Source organism: Miniopterus schreibersii (assembly GCF_964146895.1).
Source record: "Miniopterus schreibersii genome assembly, chromosome: 1".
Lineage (NCBI taxonomy): Eukaryota > Metazoa > Chordata > Mammalia > Chiroptera > Miniopteridae > Miniopterus > Miniopterus schreibersii.
In genome coordinates, this window is record NC_138101.1 from 3,251,534 (window position 1) to 3,274,163 (window position 22,630).

At 52.8% G+C, this 22,630-nt stretch overlaps 2 protein-coding genes across 3 annotated transcripts in view; one reads left to right on the forward strand and one right to left on the reverse strand.

Annotated features, from left to right (window-relative positions):
* STK32B (serine/threonine kinase 32B) overlaps positions 1 to 22,630 on the reverse strand; it is a 616,411-nt gene that overhangs the window by 316,738 nt on the left and 277,043 nt on the right. The window lies entirely within an intron of this gene.
* CRMP1 (collapsin response mediator protein 1) overlaps positions 1 to 22,630 on the forward strand; it is a 39,319-nt gene that overhangs the window by 6,948 nt on the left and 9,741 nt on the right. For both annotated transcript variants that reach the window (XM_081155385.1, XM_081155386.1), the window contains exons 2-7: positions 13,771 to 13,859; positions 15,245 to 15,429; positions 16,933 to 17,097; positions 20,113 to 20,174; positions 21,000 to 21,080; positions 22,183 to 22,251. In XM_081155385.1, coding sequence (XP_081011511.1) covers positions 13,771 to 13,859; positions 15,245 to 15,429; positions 16,933 to 17,097; positions 20,113 to 20,174; positions 21,000 to 21,080; positions 22,183 to 22,251 — 651 coding nt within the window. The remainder of the gene's footprint in view (positions 1 to 13,770; positions 13,860 to 15,244; positions 15,430 to 16,932; positions 17,098 to 20,112; positions 20,175 to 20,999; positions 21,081 to 22,182; positions 22,252 to 22,630) is intronic.

Consider the following 22,630-nt stretch of genomic DNA (forward strand, 5'->3'; position numbering starts at 1 on the left):
CTTGGCCTCTCTGTGCAGCAAGAGCAGAGCCTGGGGACCGTTTAAATGCTGTTGGCAGCCAGCGTGTGGGTGTGGCCTGCGGAGGGACCCGGGGGTTGAAAAAGGACCACGATAAAGCTCTAAACTGCATCCTCAAGTCCCACCTGCTTGATGTCAGGTCACTCTGCCCCTGCCCCTGTGAGCCTCAGCCTTCTCATCTGAGCAATGGGGATAAGGTCCCAGCTTTGCCAGTGGATCCAGAGGTAGGAGAGCGGACATTTGAACAGAGGGAGAGAAGGGACACCCCAGTCAGGGCACAGCGTGGGCACAGGCAGAGAGACAGCTGAATTCTGAAGCATTCTGCTCATGCTGGTTCCAATCGTGGTGTCTTTTCCCTCTTTTTTCACCTCAGTCTTTTCCTGAGATAATAGCATAGCCCCATAGAGAAGGGGGACAAGTAGAAACACGTAGCTTCATTCCCCAAGGATTGTGTAAAATATTTATAAGGCTCTGTTTCATGTGTGGCTTTTTAAAAAATTAATGGCACAGCTGGGGATTAACTTAGCAGGAGCCGTTTCTCGTGCCCAAGTAACCCACGTGTCGTGGTTAAGTGAGTAGAAGATCCTGGGCGTGGCTCTGGGCAGACAAAGGCACGTGGCTGCCTGGCCCTGCGCAGGCTCCTGGCTCCCACGGAGCCACCGAAGGAGGACGCCTGCTCAGGTGTGCGGGGAGACAAGAGTGTCCACCATGGTGGCTAAGAATTATTATTTTAAAAAAACAAAGAAAACTTCATGATTAATGTTTGTGATTTGGCGAGTATTCCAGCATTCGGTAGGAATTCCATGACCTCTCGTGGCTTCCAGAGCTGTCCTGTGAGGAAAACAGCCTGGATACGTCCTTACTTTCCAAAGACAAAACTGAGGCCCACAGGGACGTAGTGGCATGTAAAGGCTCTTGCCGAATCCCGTGGAGGAATGAAGAGCTTAGAGACAAGCAGGGAGGGTAGGCAGGCTGGTCTGCCTGTTCAGAAAATCACGATCTGATTTGAAATCTGTGTGTGTGTTAGTGTGTGTCAGTGTGTACGTGTGTCTGTATAGTTGAGTGTGTGCCTGTAGGTGAGTGTATACATGTGACTATGGTGTGTAAATGTGTGTGTGTTTTAGATCAGACAATAAAGACAAGGTGGGAAGAGGGAGATCAAGTGAGAGTCACATCAGACCGAAGTAGTTGCTCTAATGTGCAAATATGCAAAAACCGTGCGAGGCCCGTAACGCTTCTCCCGTAGGCGGCACTCCGCCTGTCTGTAAATATGCGGTTTATTTCCCCGCCTTTTTGCACAAAGGATTCGAGATGCCTGCAGTGATTTATTACGCACAGTGGAATCAGACGGAATGTGGGTGAGAGGCAAGGGCCCAGAGATCGAGATTAAGGACCCAGGTTCCAGAAGATAGGAAAATGCAAGACATCCCATCACCAGTGGTCGCCGGCCCCTGTGCCCTGAGCACAGCGGTGTGTTGGAAAAACCCTCCGCAGGCGAGCTGCTGGAGTGTGGTCAGCATTTAAAGTTTATGTTTGCTGCAGCCAGGTGGACACAGTGTCCTAGTAACATCTATTGGCTGGAGCCCCGAGCACTGACAAGCAGGATGGTGCTGCATGGAGTCTGACTTTTGTGAGTAAGAGATGGCTCTTGCCCTGGGAGGGGAATGAACGTCCCAGGACACTGCCCGGGAGCGTGGGGAAGAGCAGAGGCCGGCCGCGGACAGCGCCACGGTGCTGAACAGTAAACGGTGCCATGCGGGAGCTTTTAATAAAGGCCCTGACCCGGCCAGGCATGGCTCAACAGTTGAGCATCGACCTAGGATCCAGGCGATCAGGGTTCGATTCCCAGTCAGGGCACATGCCCGGGTTGCGGGCTGCAGCTGATCCATGACTCTCTCATCATTGATGTTTCTCTCTCTCTCTCTCCCTCTCCCTTCCTCTCTCTGAAATCAATAAAGATATATTTTAAAAAAAATTTAAAAATAAAGTCCCTGAGACATGCTGTAGCAGGGCTGGCAGGGTAACGACTGCTGACTTGTTTGGTGGTGTTTCAGGTCTTTAATCCCTTTAAGATTGCTGCAGGTTTTTACATTACAGTCGTCCCCCCTTATCTGCAGGAGATACGTTCCAGGGCCCCCCAGTGGAGGCCTGAAACCGCGGATAGTGCCAAGCCCTGTGTAGGCTGTGTCTTTCCCTGTATGTACATGCACTTGCGGCTCCTCTTTGGCATATCCCAGTTGCCAGCATCACCACTCTTGTGCTTTGGGGCCATTGTTGAGTAAAATAAGAGTGACTTGGACACAAGCACAGGGCTGCTGCCGTCCGATTCCCGAGGCAGCTACTGAGGAACTGACGGCTGGGCGGTGCATCCGCGCGGATATGCTGGACAAGGGTGATTCGCACTCCAGGCGGGATGGAGGGGATTTCATCACGCTGCTCAGAGGGCGCACGATCTAAAACTTACAAACTGCTTATTTCTAAATTTTTCCCTGTAATGCCTTTGGACCGCAGTTGGCCGCGGGTAACTGAAACCTCAGAACGTGAGACCGTGAATCAGGGAGGACTGCTGTGCTTGTCAGTATGTCCTGAACAGAGGAAGGCTGAGATTCGTTGCTCTGGAGAGATGAAGGACCAGGTCATGGCTCTGCCCTGCAAAACCAGAGCTCTGAATCGGTGCCGGAGGCCTGGGAAATGGCGCGGGGGCTGGGATGCTTCTTCGAGTGGCTGGTCCAGAAAATAAGCAGCTAAAAGGAGGGAAGTGATGGCTGTGGACACCTGAGGGTGCAGTTCCCTACTTTTTCTGTAGGTCTGTGCCCTGGGCATCTGGAGCACTCTCCCCGACCGGGCTCACCCTTTCTGGCTCTTTGCCTTTGTATGAACTGTGCCCAGTCCCTGTGGGGAATCCTTTCTCCTAGAGCTGGAATTGTGAGCACTCCCACTTTGTTAGCTTTGGTTCGTGCACTTGACTGTGGGCACTGGGGCACCATCTAATTCTCCTTGGCATGTCCCAGGAGCACTGCTGCACGCCGGTGACTCACAGCAGTGATTCCTAACTGCATGAATGGATGAAAACCATGCTGCTTTGCTGAGTGAGGTTTTATTTATTTTTTTTATTTATTATTTTAAAAAAATATATCTTTATTGATTTCAGAGAGAGGAAAGGAGAGGGAGAGAGATAGAAACATCAATGATGAGAAAGTCATTGATCGAGCCTGCAACCCGGGCATGTGCCCTGACCGGGAATCGAACCCCGATCGCCTGGATCCTAGGTTGATGCTCAACCGCTGAGCCACGCCCGGCCAGGCTGAGTGAGGTTTTAGCCACTCCTGCATTTGACTTTCCTTAACACATGTCCTATTCATAAATTTAGCATTTAGGTGGTCACCACCCACAAGAAGGGTGGCATGAAGGATTTTTTGAGCTAACAAAAAGCCTCCTGATGGTGCTTTGGCAGTGGGGAGAGGGCAGGTCTGATTGGCTTCGGTGCACATCACACTGAAAAGCAAGCTTTTACAGTAAGAGCCGTCCGTGTACAAGGTGGGTCATTGTAGTCACCTCTCCCCAGGACCTTCACTGAGTGACTACTTGGTGTCAGAAGTGGGAGTCAGTTCATGGGAAGACTCAATGGACAGGGTGCAGAAATGCACAGAGCAAACAGGTGGCTGTCTCGGGGAGATTTTGTACCTGTCCCCAGACTATGCTGCATGTACTTTTTAAAAAAATTTTTTTTTATGTCTCGATTTCAGAGAGAGGAAAGGAGAAGGAGAGAGAGAGACAGAAACATCAGTGATGAGAGAGTCATTGATCGAACCCACAACCCAGGCATGTGCCCTGACCGGGAATCGAACCCTGATCGCCTGGATCCTAGGTCGACGCTCAACCTCTGAGCCACGCCCGGCCGGGCACTGCATGTACTTTTTGTAATACCGTATTTGTAGAACATTAGGTCTTAAGCCCTAATCTCAGCAAATATTTGATTGAAAACTTATGAATTATTTACTTCTAAATTTTTCCACTTCATGCTTTTGGTTGGACACGGTCCAAAGTCGAAAGGAACCTTTTAAATTACGTATTTTTGGGCGAGGGTTGTGTATTTAAGGAGACAGAAAAGTGTCCATTGCTTCTACTCCACTCCAGTCTTCCCTCAAGTGTAGGAATTCCAAACCCTCTTCTTGCATACCTCTGGTGACAGGGAGATCACCACTTTACAGAGCAGCCAGCTTTACTTCCTGACAGGTCTGCTGTAGAAAGACTTCTGTGTGTGGCATGAGAATCTGCCTTTTGCCCTCAATTTCCATGGGTTCCTTCCTCTTCCACACTGATATTCCTAGAGGCTCTGGAAGGTATTTCGAGGTGACCTGGGACCTTCTCTTTTCCAAAATGGCCCCAATTCTTTATTCTTTATCCAGCACAATTTCCAGGTACAATGTTTGGATTTTTCCATTTATTTTTTTAAATTTTTTAAATTTTATTTTTGCTGTCCTTGGTTTCTGGGCATGCAGGACAAAGTGGATCCAAAATAAAACTTAATTATTGGGCACCTTTTAAACTGGTGTAAAAATGTCCCAGGGTCATGGGCTCCTTTGAGAAGCTGACAAAAGCAGTGGGAACTTTTCCAGACATACATGTGGCATCACACAGTGGCTTTCACAGGCCAGCATTCAGTGTATTGAGAGCTTTTCCATATTATCTTAGTCCTGTGAGGTAAGTGCTTTGATTAGTTCCATGGACAGGTGAGGAAACTGAGGCCCACAGAGATTAAGTATCTTGCTGCCGGTTACCCTTTGAGAAGCTGTGTGGGCTGAGGTGTAGTCTCTGGGGTGAGGGGTCTCGCAGTCTCAGGGGAAAATATACAGATTAAAAATGAGCTGGCAGCCCGGGCGGGCGTGGCTCAGCGGTTGAGCGTCGACCTGGGATCCAGGCGATCGGGGTTTGATTCCCGGTCAGGGCACATGCCCAGGTTGTGGGCTCGATCAATGACTCTCTCATCATTGATGTTTCTAGCTCTCTCTCTCCTTTCCTCTCTCTGAAATCAATAAAGATATATTTAAAAAATAAAATAAAATAAAAATGAGCTGGCAGACGCAGCCTCCTGAAGTCAGGAAACGGCGCTGACCAGGGGTGCGAGCCTCGTGCTACGGGTCTCCAGGGGATGCAGCAAGTCCCTGGAGTCAGGACACTGTGCCTGACAGGGTGAGCTGGAAATCAGTGGGCACAGCAGTCATGGTAGGACATGCAGGCGGCAGGAAGGCCGTAGAAGGCCCGGGGCCGTGAATGTGTGGTTTAGGGGGTCTGAGTGCCGTGAGAGCTGACCAGTGTGGTGGCACAAGGCCAGGAGAGGGGAGCGGCCAGGCCTGGGAAAGCCAAGAGAATGTGATTTGTCCTGCACGTGAGGATAAGCTGGGGAGGTGTTTTAGGAGAGGCCTGACATGTTGGGTAAGTGTGTCAGCAAGGCCACGGGCTGCCCTGTGGAGGGGTTTGGGTGTCAACGATTAGAGAGAAGTTGAGGATGGAAGTGAGCATTTGAATGTGATCCACCCTCCCCAGGTTGCAAGGATGCTAAAAAATCAGGGCCTGTTCTAAGTGCTGCCCCCATGTTAATTCATGTACTTTCAGAACAGCCCCAATTCCCGACAGGACACGGACGCACAGAGAGGCGAACTTGCCTGAGCCATGGGGTTGGTATGCGTGGGGCCCGGTGAGAGCTCGGGCAGCCTGGCCTGGGCCCCCGTGTCCTTAACCAGCAAGCCAGGCGAGGCAATGAGTGTGAAAGCCCCTGGCTCACAGGGTGTCGTCGATGTTTATTCGCTGAATAGGTCTCACATTTAACATCTTACCCCTGGAGAGCCCTTTGCCACTTTCAGAGCCCCTTAATCTGCTCACTCCCTTTTGGCCACAATTGCAACAATGCTAACGGGAAGGAGGTGAGACATGCCCCTGGGAATGTGCTCCATGAGTACGGTCTGTTCTCACTTATCCCCATTTTACAGAGGAAGGAACTGAGGCTCAGACATGTTAACCAGGTACAGTGAGAGCACTGGGATACCACCAGGGGGCACTGGGCTGTCACTTGGTAGGTACCAGGTGGCACTAGGTTCAAACGTGTCTCCACCTTCTCCTGGCTGCGTGACCTTGAGCAAATGGCTTCACTTCTCGGAGTTTCCTCGTTTGTCACCATCAGACCCACGTCTTAAAGGGACTTAAGATGAAAACTGGCGGCCCAGGGAATGCAGAGCTGACACTTAGTTGGCAATCAGGAATCTGGTTTTCTTAAGGGTAGTTTCTGCGGCGATTGCCTTGTGTCGGGTGAAAAGCAGAGACAAGGGCACCCAGGAGCGGGTGTAGACCTACAGGCGCACGCAGCTGAAATCCCCCTCCTGTAGGCAGCCCGGGGCCTGCCCGCTCCTAGGGTCACAGTACAGGGGAGTTATTTTAAAACCACGTGCTCGGTCCCTCGGGAAGGGTTTCCTGAATACCTGCCAGGGACCCTGGGGCCTGAGAGCTCGCTTGTCTAACTGCTGTTGTCATGGAAACGGGCCTGCAGTCCCTGGGGACTGCCTGTATTTCTGATTCACGCAGGAGGAAGATGCTGCTGTGTCCCCTGCCCTTGTGAGTGGAGTGCAATGTGTGTTAATTAGATTCGGTGTCAGGCCTGTGTCACTCCCAGGGCTGCTTTCCCGGGAAGCGTGGTGAAGGGCCTCCTGCTGCCGGCCGGTTTCCTGTGAGTCATGTGAGGGGGCTGGGTAGGCAATGGCTAGGGGAACCCCGGGGAGGCAGGGGCTCTGGCTATTGAAGGTCATGACCGAGCTGTGGAATTATGAAGTCTCTGACCTCAGCAGCGGTCACTGTGGCTGTGGCCTTGTGCACAGAACCCTGTGGTGTGCCAGCTGTCTTCGATGGCAGCGATGCCCCACAACAAACATCCCTGAAGCTCCCGCTTCCAGCACCAGGTATTTACTTACAGCTACAGGTCTGGATGGGGGGCAGAGGCTCCGCAGGGCTCAGCGAGGTCTGTCTTCAGGCTTCCGTCTGGGTCAGGCATCCTCCTCCTTCTCATCCTGGGACTCAGAACAAAGAAAACACCATTTCTTGGGTCCTGCGGTTTTCATGGTGGAGGGTGGACTCTCAGGAGCCTGAGCGGAAACCCACCCGCCGGTTGAGGCCTGTGCTCGGAGGGTGCAGCCTCGCCCGCTCTTGTTCTGTTGATCTAAGCAGGTCATGTGGGTGGCGGGCAGGAGGAATTGTATCCACCACAGAGGGTCCCGGGCCACATTACCTGGGGTGTTTGTTGATAACAAATCCTGGCCCACTGTCCGGACCTGGTAGGTGAACATCCTGACAGAGCACCTGGGCTGGAATTTTTAGAGGCGGTCCCAGGGGACGTGAGGATCGCCCGGGCCACGGTGCCATGTTGTGGGTTGTATGTGCCTGGGTGGGGTTTGCCTACCTGTCCTGTTGAATTTTCGAGTTGCGAACATGAGCTCTCCATCGGCGGCTCGTAGGATTTGAAGGATTAATGACTTTCCAAACTCACCTCGACATCTCCTTTGTCTTGAGAGAAAGCGGTCCCATTGGCATTTACTGCCGGGGCAGGCACGGTCCTACAAAAACTGGCCTTCCCTCATCTTTTCTAGCCTCATTCCCGTGCTTGCCCTTTGCAGAGAAAGCGATTCTTCACCCTCCCTGAAGTGACTGGTCGTTGAGTTCTCCCAGGCCCCCGTCCCCGCTGGCGAATCGGGCGGCCTCACTGGAATCCACGTGCCCGGCTGCCCCGGCTGGAGCTGCCTTCTCAGCGTGAGGACAGACCTCTGAGATCCTTTCGTACATTTACCCATCTGTTAACCCCAGAGCCGGCCTCTGCATCGGTGAAGCATCGTAGGAGGGGGACGTGGGTCTGCACGCCCTCCCCCAGCTTCCTGGGGCGGGAGAATGGAAGTGGTGAAGGGGTGGCACTAAGAGTCAAAGGACTTGAAACCAACTACAGACATTGTGAAATGTAGGCCGTGATTGCTTTTATTAAGGAGTGTAAAGCTTACAAATATCCAGGGAGCTGAGAAAGACAAACAGTGAAGAGCCGGGGGCTGGCGGAGGGAGGAGGGGGAGGGAACTTGAGCATCTGTCCTGGGGTTTAGAGAAACCTCTGGTCCTGGCCCCTGGTGGCGCTTCAGGACCACGGACAGCACCCGCCTTCGCCCTTCCTTTGTGGCCCGGAGATTCCAGAACGCGGCGTCCAGAGGGTCTGTTTGCTCAGACGCCTCCCTTCTCCATCCTTCAGCATCATGAACTTCTCATACTTGGGAACAGAGCTGAAACGCCCCCTCCTCGATGACTTAGCCTCCCCCCCCCCCCCCCCCCGTCTCTGTAATAACAGCCCTGGTTCGCGCTGTTTTCCAGACAGCAAGGTTGCTAAACTAGTGATTACGGGGTGAGGGGCGGTCTGATGAGAACAGCACCTCTTCTCTTCTGAGACTCTCCAGACCTTAGCGGGTGTTTTTATTTCCCTGACTGGTGGAGGTGACATTTATTCCCATGTACAGCGGGGAGAGCAGGCCCCGGGGGCTTCGCGCTTCGCTCAGGGATAGACGGTGCAGGCCGCGCTCTGGTCAGACCCCCCCAGCCGAGGCCCACCGCGGTCTCTTTTGCCGTCTCATGGGAAGGAAGGGCTGACGTCCCAGAGCTACTTTTTGCGAGCAGTGCCCAGGATAATACCTGACGTTCCTGAAGACAACGGGCATCCTGCCGCCCAGCCCTGTCCTCCCAGACGGGGCTGACGGGGGGATAACGGCGGGTTTGGAGAGGAAGCGCCTCCCTCCCTTCCCGGGCGGCTCCTGCCCGGCTCCGGGGGTTCGGTGGCCCCCGGGGAGGAGGCCTCCGGCATCGAGCGCAGCCTGCAGCCTTTGCACCAAGAGCGCCTGTCCCTGGGCGGTGGGCTCGGGCTTTCGGGGGACTGTCCGCCTTTTTCCTGTCTGTTTCCCTCCTTCCCTCCCTTCCTCCCTCTTTTTTGTCTGTAATTTTTTATATCACTCTCCTCTCGTCTCACTCTCTCTTCAAATATTCGCTCCCCTTTCCCCCCTCTCCCTTCACCTGCTGTCTGCCACCCCCACCCCCCGTTAAGCGAACATTTGCTAAACTCTGTATGCCCGGCCGCTGGCGGGTCCCTGGGGATGCAACGACGGGCCGCACGGGCTCTCCCGGCCACGGAGGTGTCCAGCCCCGAGGAGGCAGGCCCGTGAACAAGGACCGGGAAGGGTGATGGGGACAAGGGGGAGGGTGTGCAGGGGGAGGGTGTGGGGATGTAGAGGAGGAACCCCAAACTCTCTGCAGGGGGCAGTCAGTTACCGCTAGAAAGATCTGCTCACCCCAAATTTCCACCGTCTAATAGGTTTGGTATTTTGCCCTTTCACCTAACATTTTATTGTTCGGCAGCTTCGTTTGTTCTTAAAAATCCCTGGGGGTCCTTGAAATTCTAGTACCTGAGCCATACCCCGTTAGCGGTGTGACGATGCGATTGTAATTTATTCGGGATCACCTGTCAGCGTACAGTTCCTTGCCCTCCCTTGGGGTATTTTCTCAGGACAGGTCCCCAGCCTTAGATTTCCAGGTCAAGTCACGGGCAGTTTTAAAGCCCTGACACCTTCTGCAAACTTGGTGGGCCCTTGTTCTTACCAAGAAGTCCCAGCTTGGAGGAAAGCATGGAGGCGGTGAGTTCCTGCTCCTCTTGTGCCCAGGGTTTGCGCCGTGTCTTAGTTCAGAGGCTTGTGTGTGTCTGAGTTGGTCCCTGGTGAAAACCCTTCTGCTACGTCGCCGCCAGCCAAGACTCCCTGCGCCGTGGCATTAGAGCCCCTTAGAGTCCCGTGAGCTGGCGCCTGCGTACCTTTCCTGGCCCCCACGGAGGTCGCACTTCAAGCAGAGGAAGCGGCTTACCGATCCCGAGCCCAGCGCTCCCGCCAGTCCCTGCCAGCTCTCCCCACCCTGGGTGCCAAAGCCTGGCCATGACTCAGTCTCCCCACGGGCCTGAGGACCGTTTCTTTTAGCTGCTCACTCCTTCCTTAAATACAGGGTGTCCCCCCAAAATGTATACGCATTTTGAATGATTATGAAGTCAGTGTTTATTAACATACTGTTCATTTTCAAAATTTAAAAGAATCTACAGAAATGAATGATTTGTCAACGCCTGTTTTCAAACTGACGACCGTTCTGGTCCAGGCACTGCTGATAACGCAAAGCAGTGGAATCGCAAACATCAGGAAGCATTTCGTTCGGTATTGGTGCGCCCTCGATGTGTCAGCTTTTTCTGATTTTGTGCCATAAACTTTATCACTTATGTATCCCTGAAAAAAATGTCTAGTGGCACTTTAGGATAAATTTTTCTTTTTTTCTTTCCCCACCCGAGGATATTTTTTCCATTGCTTTTCAGAGAGTGTGTGTGTGTGTGGGGGAGACATTGATGTGAGAGAGACACATCAATTGGTTGCCTCCTGCAGTGCCCTGACTGGGGCAGGGGATCAAGCCTGCAACCGAGGTACATGCCCTTGGCCAGAATCGAACCCGGGACCCTTCAGTCCACAGACCAGTGCTCTAACCACTGAACCAGACTGACTAGGGCAGGATAAATTTTCTTTGTTCAAAGCTTGGTCTGGTTTCATCCATTATTTCAAATCAAACCTGAAAAGGAGTGAAAATTAAGTGAGTTATCAGCTATTAAAGTGAGAATACATACATTTGGGACACCCTGTACTTATTGAGTATAGTTCCTGCTACGGAAAATGGCACAGAGTTAACAGTGTGTAACTGTCCCCATGGTTTACACGCGCCAGGCCTGTGCTAAGCACTGTGTACCCCATGGGCTCCTCCCGGCAGCCCTGAGACAGGGACACTTATCCCCATTTTACAGCTGAGGAAACTGAGGCTGGCAGGGTTCAGTCACCTGGATGGTAGTGGGTAAGGATTGGAACCTGTCTGTGTCCTGACATTTCATTCTCACACACACTGATCCAGGACGTGAGCCACGGGGATCTAACTCTCTCCAGGCCGCTGCTGTCGCCGTGGAATGAGCTGGCCGTCTCCGGCATACCCTGGCTGTTACATGGTTGTTGAATTTTTAATTAGATATTTTATTTTCTTCAAAGTACTTAAACAACGATTTTGTATACAGAGCTTGTCATTGTTCATCTATGTTGTTTGTCCCTTGTAATCTGGGAGAAGCAGGGTGTTACTGTTTTTCTTTAAAAAATAAATAAATAAATTTTTTTTAAAAGCCCTAGTCAGTTTGGCTCAATGGTTAGAGTGTCAGCCCGGGGACTAAAGGTCCCGGGTTTGATTCCAGCCAAGGTCACGTACCTCGGTTGCAGGCTTGATCCCCAGTCCTGGTCGGGGCCCTTATAGGAGGCAACCAATTGGTGTGTCTCTCTCACATCGATGTTTCTCTCTCTCTTCCACTCTCCCTGAGAAGCAATGGAAAAAATATCCTCTGTGAGGATTAAAAATAACAATAATTTTAAGACAGATAATGAAAAAGTCACATAAGCTCTTGCCTTGTTGTGGGTTTATTTTTTAAGAAAAAATGCTGGTCCCTGAGGACGCCAGAGCGTGGGCCCATTTGCAGCAGCTGCACATGGTGTCTGCCGGTAGCTGGGGAGGGGGGATTTGAACACAAGCTCCACCATCGATTCTAGGAGAGCAGAGCAGGTGGGCTGATCTGGCTCACAGCACATCTAATCCCACGTTTCAGGCTCAGCCTGGAAAACCCTCTGTTAACCGTGACAAGGCAAATGGCTGCCTGCGGGCGGCCGTGTCCTGGTAGCCACGCACCAGCTGCTGGTGACTCCGTCAGTTCCCTGCTTCCCGGTGCTGGGAACCTGCCCACTGTTTTGTCTCTACTTTGGGGTATGCACAGCCCATCCCTCCTCTTTCCTTTGGTGTTGGCATGTCCTCCAGAGGGCATCCTTCCTGGGGACACATGTCTTGACTGGCCTCTATCTTAGGGAAAGAGGCAGGTGTTGGGCCTGGGAGTGACTGAGCCTGAAGCCCCTTCCTCCAGAGACCCTCCTGCTGGGGCAGGTCGTGCTGGTTCATCATCTCTTCCTTGTGCCATGGCTCATAGTTCTTTGTCTCATGGCTGTGATGCCTTTTCTCTCCATCTTCACCCATTCATCCTTCAAGGCATCCATCCGTCTATCCATCCAGTGTCCTTTCACCCACCCATCCTTTCACCCACCCATCCATCCATCCATGCATCCATCCACCCATCCTTTCATCCATCCATCCATCCACCTGTCCATCCATCCATCCATCCATCCATCCATCCCCCATCCATCCATCCATCCATCCGCCCACCCATCCTTTCATCCATCCACCAATCCATCCACCTATCCTTTCATCCATCCATCCACCCATCCTTTCATCCACCCACCCATCCATCCACCTATCCTTTCATCCATCCATCCACCCATCCTTTCATCCACCCACCCATCCATCCACCTATCCTTTCATCCATCCATCCACCCATCCTTTCATCCACCCACCCATCCATCCACCTATCCTTTCATCCATCCATCCACCCATCCTTTCATCCACCCACCCATCCATCCACCTATCCTTTCATCCATCCATCCACCCATCCTTTCATCCATCCACCAATCCATCCACCTATCCTTTCATCCATCCATCCACCCATCCTTTCATCCATCCATCCATCCATCCATCCACCCATCCTTTCATCCACCCACCTACCCATCCACCCACCCACCCACCCATCCATCCATCCATGCATCCATCCACCCATCCTTTCATCCATCCATCCATCCACCTGTCCATCCATCCATCCATCCATCCATCCCCCATCCATCCATCCATCCACCCACCCATCCTTTCATCCATCCACCAATCCATCCACCTATCCTTTCATCCATCCATCCACCCATCCTTTCATCCACCCACCCATCCATCCACCTATCCTTTCATCCATCCATCCACCCATCCTTTCATCCACCCACCCATCCATCCACCTATCCTTTCATCCATCCATCCACCCATCCTTTCATCCATCCACCAATCCATCCACCTATCCTTTCATCCATCCATCCACCCATCCTTTCATCCATCCATCCATCCATCCACCCATCCTTTCATCCACCCACCTACCCATCCACCCACCCACCCATCCATCCATCCATCCATCTCGCCAGGCTGTGTGCAAGGTATAGGTGGTGCAGCTGTGAATAAAATAAATGAAGTCTCTGCCCTCATGGAGCTGACAGTCTCGTAAGGACAACTGCAGGGTACAACTCTGGTGGCCCCATCCATCCACATCAGTGTGTCTGTGTTTGGTCCTCTATGAGTTGTGCTGGGCTTAGCCGGTGGAGTAACACAACGCAGCTCTGATGTCAGTGGGGAGTCACATTTTAGACAAACACGTAAATATGTAGTTTGTCGGACGTGCTGTAATAAGTACTGTGTGAACATAACTGGGTGAGGGGCGCGGGGTCCGCTGGCCGGCAGTGGTGTGTGGCATTCCAAACAGGGCGGCCAAGGGGAGGGCTCTCACGTAAGTGACACTGAGCAGAGACACAGAGCAAGTGAGGGCGTGAACTTTCCCAAGATCCTGAGATTCCAGATTAAGTTGGGTTTTGCTTTTTTATGCCATTTGTTACTTTTGAAAATATTTGAATGATTTTATATTAAAAAGTGAAAAGAAAAAAAAAATGCCTGGCCTTTCCCCAGTGACACTTACTACTTTGCTTGGCTTTTCAGAGTGACCGGCTCCTCATCAAAGGGGGACGAATCATCAACGATGACCAGTCCTTCTACGCCGACGTCTACCTGGAGGACGGCCTTATCAAGTGGGTGGCCCAAACACACCTGCGGAGAAGCAGTGTCTCTGCGCCGCCTGGCCCCTAGTGGGAAGGGAAGGAAGGCTGGGGCTCTGCCCCAGAGTGACTGTGCCGTGTTCCTGTGAACATCAGGGATGGAGAGGGCTGGGGAGGCTTAAACGACGCGTGGAGCAGGTTCTAGTGTTTATTGAGTGCCCGTGCCCAGCGCCCGCCACAGCCCTCGGTCCGGCCAGCAGGCTAACGGGGAGGCTGTGAGACTCCCCCGGTCCCTCTCCGCCTCCCGGGAGGGGCGGCAGGGCGGGTAAACCTCTGCCCACGTTAGAGACCCAGTTGGCGCAGCGCGTGAGTCCCAGCCCAGCTCCCCTGCCCGGACTCACAGCTTTCTCCTGCCTGCCCAGAGTCTCCCGAATCGGGTCGAGGGCGCCAGGAGAGAGGGGAGCATTTGGCTTACAGACAGAGCCTTGGCACTTAAAGGAAGGATAGGCATTGTCACCGAAGTTTGTCTTTACTTTTGCCCTGTCGGTTCCCGCTCCGGCCCTCCTGTGACGCCAGGTGTTAGTCTGCTTGGGCCGCCCTAACAGAATACCCCAGACTGGGCGACTTAGGCCACAGATACTGGTTTCTCACGGTTCTGGAGGCCGGAAGTCCAGGATGTGTCGGCGGGTTGGTTTCTTTGGAGACCTCTCTCCTGCGCTCGTGACAGCCCTCTTCTTGCTGTGTCCTCACATGGCCTTCTCTGCACAGGTTCCTGGTGTCCCTATCTCGTCTTATAAGGACACCGGTCCTGTGGGGTCAGGGCCCAGCCTAGCGGCTCATTTTGACTTAGTTACCTCTTTAAAGGACCCTTCTCCAATATAGCCATGTTCTGAGGTCCTGGTGTTAGGGCTTCAACATATGGATTTGGGGGGTGTCAAATTCAGCCCATCACACTGTCTGAGAGCTTGTAGGGCCAAGGGGACTTTTCACTCTGTCTCACTGCAAACACTCGCCTCTGGACCCCGGAGTCAGTTGCTAAAGTGTGTGAAGTACTCTGGGGTGATGGGCTGTCCAGAGAACCTTTTACCGCTTGACAGAGATGCTGGTCTCACCTCTATTGGATTCAGCTCTGCTGCCGCCTCCCCCTGGAAGCCTTCCCAGATAGCCAGGCTGATGAATTGGCCCACCTTGTGCCCCCAGCCCTCTGCTGCACTGGATTGTAACCACCTGCCTATGTGCCCTTCCTCCTCATTAGACCGTGCACCCCTCGAGGGCAGGGGCCTGCCTGAGTTACCCCTGTCTAGCCAGTGTGTATAGAACCCAGCTCAGAAATGTGTACCTAATGGGTCTGAAGCTGCACAGGTGACTGCCATTTCTTTCTTTTAAGAACCAGAGCTGTCTCTGTTGTTTGTCTCCAGACAAATAGGAGAGAACTTAATCGTTCCTGGTGGAGTGAAGACCATTGAGGCCAATGGGCGGATGGTTATACCCGGGGGTATCGATGTCAACACGTACCTGCAGAAGCCGTCCCAGGGGATGACTGCCGCTGATGACTTCTTCCAGGGGACCAGGGCAGCATTAGCAGGCGGGACCACGATGATCAGTGAGTCGCACCCCACCTTAGGGACCTAGACTGTGTCTTCATCACCAGCATCAGCAGCAACATACAAGTGCTCCAGCACTTTGCTCAGGGTGCCATGTAATGTCATTGTCACTGCAGCCTCCCACATAGGTCAGGATATTGTGTGCCACTGGTGGTGCACAAAATGATTTTGGAGGCAATATAGACATTGAAAATCGTAAAGCATTTTAGTGCATATTGAAATAAAATAACTCGCATCTCATAGGATGTGACTGCTTAGGTTGAAACCGATGTCAGAATTTAGATTTTGAGAAACTGTGAATTGATTTAAGAAAAGCATTAATAAAGAATGACATGGATTATGGGGAGATAAAGCAAAAAATTCCTGAACATGGTGTGCAGATGGCTAAAGTTTTGGAACCAGGGTCATAGGTGTTATGACACGTGGGAGTAGAAGCTCAAAGAGGTGAAGTAACCTTCTGAAGGTTACACAGCTGGGAAGTGGTTGAGTTGGTCAGTGTTGCTGCCATAATGCCCCCAACAGACGCAGGGTGGAGAAGTGGGAAGGGTTCAGACTCCGCAGCTGACAGAACTCTGGGACTCTCCCCCTGCCTCCGTTTACTAATTGTGTGACCTTGGACAAGTTCCTTACCCTCCTTGAGCCTCAGTTTCTTCATCTGAAAAATGGGGATATTAATATTCATGCCACAGGATGGTTGTGAGGATTTAATGAGGTAATTTATGTAAGGCCTCTGTGGAGAGTATGTGACACATAGTAAGCATCCAATAAATAGTTGTGCTGATGATGCTGAGGATCACAGTGATAGTAACAGTGTGGGGACGATGGTGGTAACGAAGACTAAAGAGGGTGGTGATGATGTAACTGCTGCTGATTGTTATGATGGTGACAGTGATGGCAATATTGACAACAATGATGGAGAGATGGAAAGGATCGTGAGGGTGAGGGTGTTGATCTTAATGATGAAAGTAGTGGTGGTGATGGTGATGGTGGTGATGATGGTGATGGTGGTGATGGTGGTGATGATGGTAATGATGGTGATGGTGACGGTGATGGGGATGATGGGGATGATGGGGATGGGGATGATGGGGATGATGATGGTAATTGTGATGGTGATGGTGATGGGGATGATGATGATGGGGATGATGATGATGGTGATGATGGGGACGATGGGGATGGTGATGATGGTGATTGTGATGATGATGGTGGTGCTGATGGTGATGATGGTGGTAGTGATGGTGGTGGTGATGGTGATTGTGATTGTGATAGTGATGGTGGTGGTGATGGTGGTAGTAGTGGTAGTAATGGTGGTGGCGATGATGGTGATGATGGTGACATTGATGGTGATGGTGGTGGTGATGATGGTGGTGGTTGTGGTGATGGTGATGATAATGACAGTGATGCTGCTGGTGGTGGTGGTGATGTTAATGATGATGGAAAGAGTCTACCATTGGAACAACTTGGGTCCTCAGCTTCTGGGAATGTGACACATTTTTCTGTCCCAGTTGACCATGTGGTCCCAGAACCTGGGTCCAGCCTGCTGACCTCCTTTGAGAAATGGCATGAAGCAGCTGATACCAAATCCTGCTGCGACTACTCCCTCCATGTGGACATCACGAGCTGGTATGATGGCATTCGGGAGGAGCTGGAGGTGCTGGTGCAGGATAAAGGTCAGTAAACGCCCCAGATGGGGGCATAGTTCTGGAATTCCTGTTTCTTTGGTGGATCTGATTATATGGAATCAAAATCCCTTTATCTGCATGCCATGAGCCCAACTATGAGCTGCGTATTGTGACATAAACAATGGAAAAACAAGACCCTTTTTAAGGAGTCTGTCTTCTCCTTCAAGCTCTTGGAGGTACCCCATGTTCACAGAGAAAAGCCCAATTTCATTATCCTGGCACATGAGGCCCTTACTGATCTAGCCTCACTTTTCTTTCTCTACCATAAACTCATCTGGATACCTGTTGTCCCAGATGCCATCCCCTAAAACCTGCCACACCACTGGACCTTTGCTCATGCCGTTCCCCGCTGGAATGCTTTTTCTTCTACTTTGCTACCCAGCCCAACTATCGCCTCTCTAGTTTCCCCAGTCAGAACTGCTTCATCTTGAATATCCATAGCAGGTTACTTGGTCTTCTTTTGAGGCACCTCTTCCATTGTTCTTGGATTACAGGACACAGGTTGTCTGTCTGGCTCTTCCATTAAGCCCTGAGCTCTGTGAGGGAGGGAGGGAGTTGCGTCCACGCATCTCTGTATCCCACTCTGGCTCTCCTCTGGGCTCACACCAGGTGTCTCTGCAGAGTGTAGACACTTTACAGTGCATTACATCGAATGGAGGTGAGTTGAATAGAAGACACGGAAGCAGAGAACAGTGGACCAGGGTGTGAGTGATCATCCTGGAAAGGGGGGGCCTGGAGACTGTCTGAGAAGGCAGCCTCAGATGAATGCAGTCCTTCAAGGAGAGCTAAGGGATGTTTTCAGTTTTTAAAATAGATAGGCTATGCTTTCTCATTATAAAAGTACTGTTACCACATACAAAACAGCAGGAAAATCAAGAGAAGGAAAGTAAATGTTTTCCTCTCCTCTTCCAGTGGCCGCTTACCATTCACATTAAGGGCTGTTGCCTTCCACCCCCCCTGCATTTGCACGAGTTTCTCCTCATATAGTTACAGCAGTTGCTCGGAATCCCTCTCTTCACATTTTATGTGTAATCATTGCTCTTCATTCATAACTTTTTAATGGCTCGTAAGGTAACAGCATAACTGTTAATTTGCTTTGCGGTTTTGTTTTTATTGGGCTCTTAGGTTTTCTGTTTGCTCCCCTCTAAGTCGTGACGTGCGGAACATCTTCCTGTATTAACATTAGTTTGCATTTCTCATTATTTCCTTAGATTTCCGGGAGTGAAATTCTGAGGTCAAGGTTTTAACATTTTTCAATCTCAGGACACTTAGTGCCAAATTGCTTCGCTGAAAGGTGCACCCATTTGGACGCCCCCGAGCCTGTGTCTCCTGCTCCCTGTGCGTTCCCACCATTGGGCGCCACTGCTTCTAGGGCATCCTTGGTTTGATGGGGAGAGTCCATCTCCCACTGTACATGCTGTTCTCTAATTGCTAATTATATTTAACGTTTTGGGTATGTTTTTCCTTGTGTGAATGTCGGTTGCAATCTTTGCCCACGTACCAGTTAGGGTTTTTGTGCCCAAGTGCTCTGTGTCAAGAAGGCTTCATCCCTTCAGTGCGTCCCTGTGAGTTTGTACAGAATCATCGCCCAAGGAAATTTCCAGTCTGTACTGGGCGCCTCCTTGTCTGCAGCTTCACTTCCCGCGGTTCCAGTTATTTGCGGTCAGCTAGGGGCCGAGACTATCAGGTGGAAGCAGCAGGGGGTAGAAAGCTCCCCGCAGCCTGGCCGCCTGCGACCAAATCCCACCCTTGCACTTCTCGGCTGTGGGACATTGGGCAAGTCACCCCGTTGACTTCTCTGAGGCTCTCTCGTTGGCTCCTCCACATCCATAGCATCGGGGCCCTGGTACCAGGTGCGAGACCCACAGTCTGGGCTCACTGTTAATTCTCCAGCCCAAAGATGGAAACACCCCAAATGTCTACCTGTGGGTGGATGGCTGTACAAAATATGATCTATCCATGCAATTGGATATGATTCAGTCTTAAAAAGGAAGGAAATTCTGCCACACACCACACCATGGACGAGCCTCGAGGACATGCTCAGTGAAGTGAGCCGGCCATAGGGACAAGCACTGTGTGATTACACTCTGGGAGTCCAGAGGAGGCGCAGTCATAGAGCAGAGTGGTGGGTGCCAGGGGTGGCGGGGGCGGGAGGGTGCAGGAGGTGGTGGTTTAATGGAGACACAGTTTCATTTTGCCGAAAGGAAGAGTTCTGGAGATGAGGGTGGGGATGGTTGCACACCAGTGTGAATGTACCGAAAACCACCGAATTGGACTCTTAACAGTGGTTTGTGGACAGGAAAGGGGCTTCTATGGAAAGTAACTTCACAGGGTTAACAGTGGTTTGTGGACAGAAAAGGGGCTTCTATGGAAAGTAACCTCACGGGGTTATCTGATCATAAATCCCTAACTGGGCCGGTATTGGCGGGGAGCCCAGCCCCAGACTTGTGACTTTAGTAAGAGGTTCATCTTTGCCTGAAGCCAGCCCTGCCACCTGTTTCTGTGCCTCTAGGCTAACGTGCCTTTGAAATCGCTGTGCCACCCTCGAGAGAGCACATGACCTTGTTAACTGTCCCGTAGCCCACTCCTGCCGACTGCGCCAAGTAAATTTCAGTATAAGAAACATCCAAACCTGTAGAGAATTTTTATAAGTTTATTTGAGCTGAAGTGATGACAGATTTGGGTGCACCTGAGATCTTGCTTCCCCATCCTGTGTCGTCACTGCGACTCGAATAAACCCATAAAAATTCTCTACGGGTTTGGTCATTTCTTACGTCGACAGGTTAAGATGGCAGATTTTATGCTCCGTGTGTTTTACCACAACTGATAAAAAGCAGTTCATTTGCTCACAGCCTGTTTGGACTCGGCTGGGCGGTGCCCCCGCTGTGAATCCCGGTGTCGCCTTTCCACCCTGTCCGTTTCCGCTCTGTACTGTGCTTGTCGATGTACAGGAGAGGCCTGCTTTGCTTTCCTTAAATGCATTTTTCTGTTTCCCTTGAACAGGCGTCAACTCCTTCCAAGTCTACATGGCCTATAAGGATCTCTACCAGATGTCTGATAGCCAGGTAGGTCCCCTGCACACCTGCTCCTGTCTGCTCCCCCGCAGCCCCGGTTATAGGGGAGTCCAGTGGACTTCAGGTAATGCCGGTCCTCAAGTGCTGCAGGCCTCCCAGTGCCTCGTCCCCGCTCCCTGCCCCTGAAAGCCCCCGGGGGGAGGGCGTGTCTTGCACACGTGGAAAGCAGTCAGGATTCGAGAGCCCCGGGGAGGGAACAGGGTGGCGCTGGTCTCACCCGTGTGAGGGTGGGGTTGCAGCTCCTTCGTGGGTGGGAGGAGCTGGGTGGTGGGCAGAGCCCGTGTTGGCCAGTCGGTGATGCCGGGCAGGCTGTATGCTGTCCGGGTATTAGAGCCATTGGAGCACACGGCCCCTCCGCCACCCACTGTGGCCTGGGACATGGCTTACAACCTCGTGAAGAGCTGCAGGTCTCCCGGGGAGTGTGGGTGGCTTCAGGACAGGCTCAGCAGGTCTAGTTACATCGGTTCAGTAAAACTAAAAAGGACGTCTCCGCGGTCGCCACCAGAAGGCGCCACGATGGAGCAAATCCAGACAGAGAGCCAGGGGGTCAGGCCGGGCACTGAGACCGAGGGCGCAGGCCTGCCGTGCTGTGTGCTGTGACTTTGACCAGTTCTGCCCCACCTCCGCCTCCTTGGGGTCAAGGGCAGATCCTTCCCGAGGCTCACTTGTCCTTGAACAAGGCCTTCCATCGGTTGGGACGGAGCGGCCTGCGCGGGCTCTGCTGGGCGGGGAGGGAGGGCAGTGGGAGCAGAGGACCCTTCTGTGCCGAGGACCCTGCTTGGCATCGTCTCACCCCACCCGTGTGCCCCTCCTTAGCTCTACGAAGCCTTCACCTTCCTGAAGGGGCTGGGAGCTGTAATCCTGGTCCACGCGGAAAACGGAGATTTGATAGCTCAGGTGAGTGGTGTGCGTTCCTGCCCCTTCCACCCCAGTCTGCCCCCCCCTTCCTTCCAACAAAAAGAGTGACTGACATTTAAACGATCCTGCACAGGGATCTGTCCGCATCATAAACTCTCTGTCACCATCATCTTCAGTAGCCGAAATTATTTGGTGGTTCACTTAGATCCACCGCAGCCGTTGGATCGTGAAATTGTTTCCAGTTCACGTTCCTGTCACACGCCCAAGCTCCTTAGCCGTGGACACAGTGGGGAGTGGGGATTTTTCACGGGCGACACGGCCCGGGGCTCCCCGCAAGGACGCTGGTACAGGAACTGCGGGAGTTAAAATTAGCAGCCGCATAGCTGACATCTGGGCAAACTAAAAATAATTCTTTTGGGGAGAAATGAAAGCATTCCTGGGGCAAGAAAGCCTCGGAGCAAACGGGCTTGAATCTGGGCCATGAGCTCAGGGAACCATTTCAAGGTTATGTGACAGGCTTGGGGGAGAGGCGGCCTGCGGGGGGGATGGGCGGGCACCTGGAAGGGGAGCCTGCGTGGGGATCGGGCGAGTCGCCGCCAGGCGATGGGCCCTGAGGACACAGCGGGTGGGGCGCCAGGTGGTACACGTGCTTCCTGCTCCGTTCACGGGGACTCGGGAGGCAGGTGCTCCTGTCCCCAGTGTAAGGAAGAGAAGACTGAGGCTGGACCAGCCCGCCCAGAGTCACAGAGAGGGTGCGTCCTGGAGCCGGGCTCCCAGCTCGGGGGGCTTTGATGTCCGTGTCTGTGCACCCCCCACGCACCCCGTCGTCCCGGGAGAGGCCTGCGGGGGAGGCCCCGGGGCTGGGAGGGCGCGGCTGGTCCCTGAGGCTCACTTGTTACCCCCGGCTTCCTCTCGCTGGCCCGGGGGCTGCACAGAGAGCAGGTGGGGACGCAGTTGTCTGGGGCTGCAGAGGGAAGGTGGGCAGGTGTGCTGGAGGAGCAGGGAGCACTGGGTCGCCGCAGCCCAAGTTCGAGCCCTGCACCCCCTGGTCCTCAGCTGTTCACCTGTCTAAGGCAGCGGGGGTTGGAGGACTGGCCTCTCCCCGCTCTGACGTTGTCACCGCTGACTTTCTTTCTCGCAGGAACAAAAGCGGATCTTAGAGATGGGCATCACGGGTCCCGAGGGCCACGCTCTGAGCAGACCCGAGGAGGTAAAGGGGCCTTGCACCTGGTGGGACTCTGACACCGCTGAGCTTGCCTGATGCTGTTCCAGCTGGAACAGCCCGGCCAGAGCCCCTGCTCCCTGCCATGCCCCCTGCATGAGCATCCCAGCACAGGTCCCTCCTCAGGGTCTGCCCTTGCACTTGGGAGCCCTGGGGCCTGCAGGTCAATCAGAGGAGCCAGGGAGAGGCTCTGCCCCCAGAGCCCGGGAAGTCTGGACACTCATACCAGGGCCCCACGGACAGTCCAGAGTCCAAACTGCATATTTGAGATAAGAAAGTGGAGCCACACGTCCCAGGCTTCGTGCCTATGAAATGGCTGCCCCTGCCCGCTGCCCGCCGTGTCCCTGATGAATCCCCCTGGGAGTGG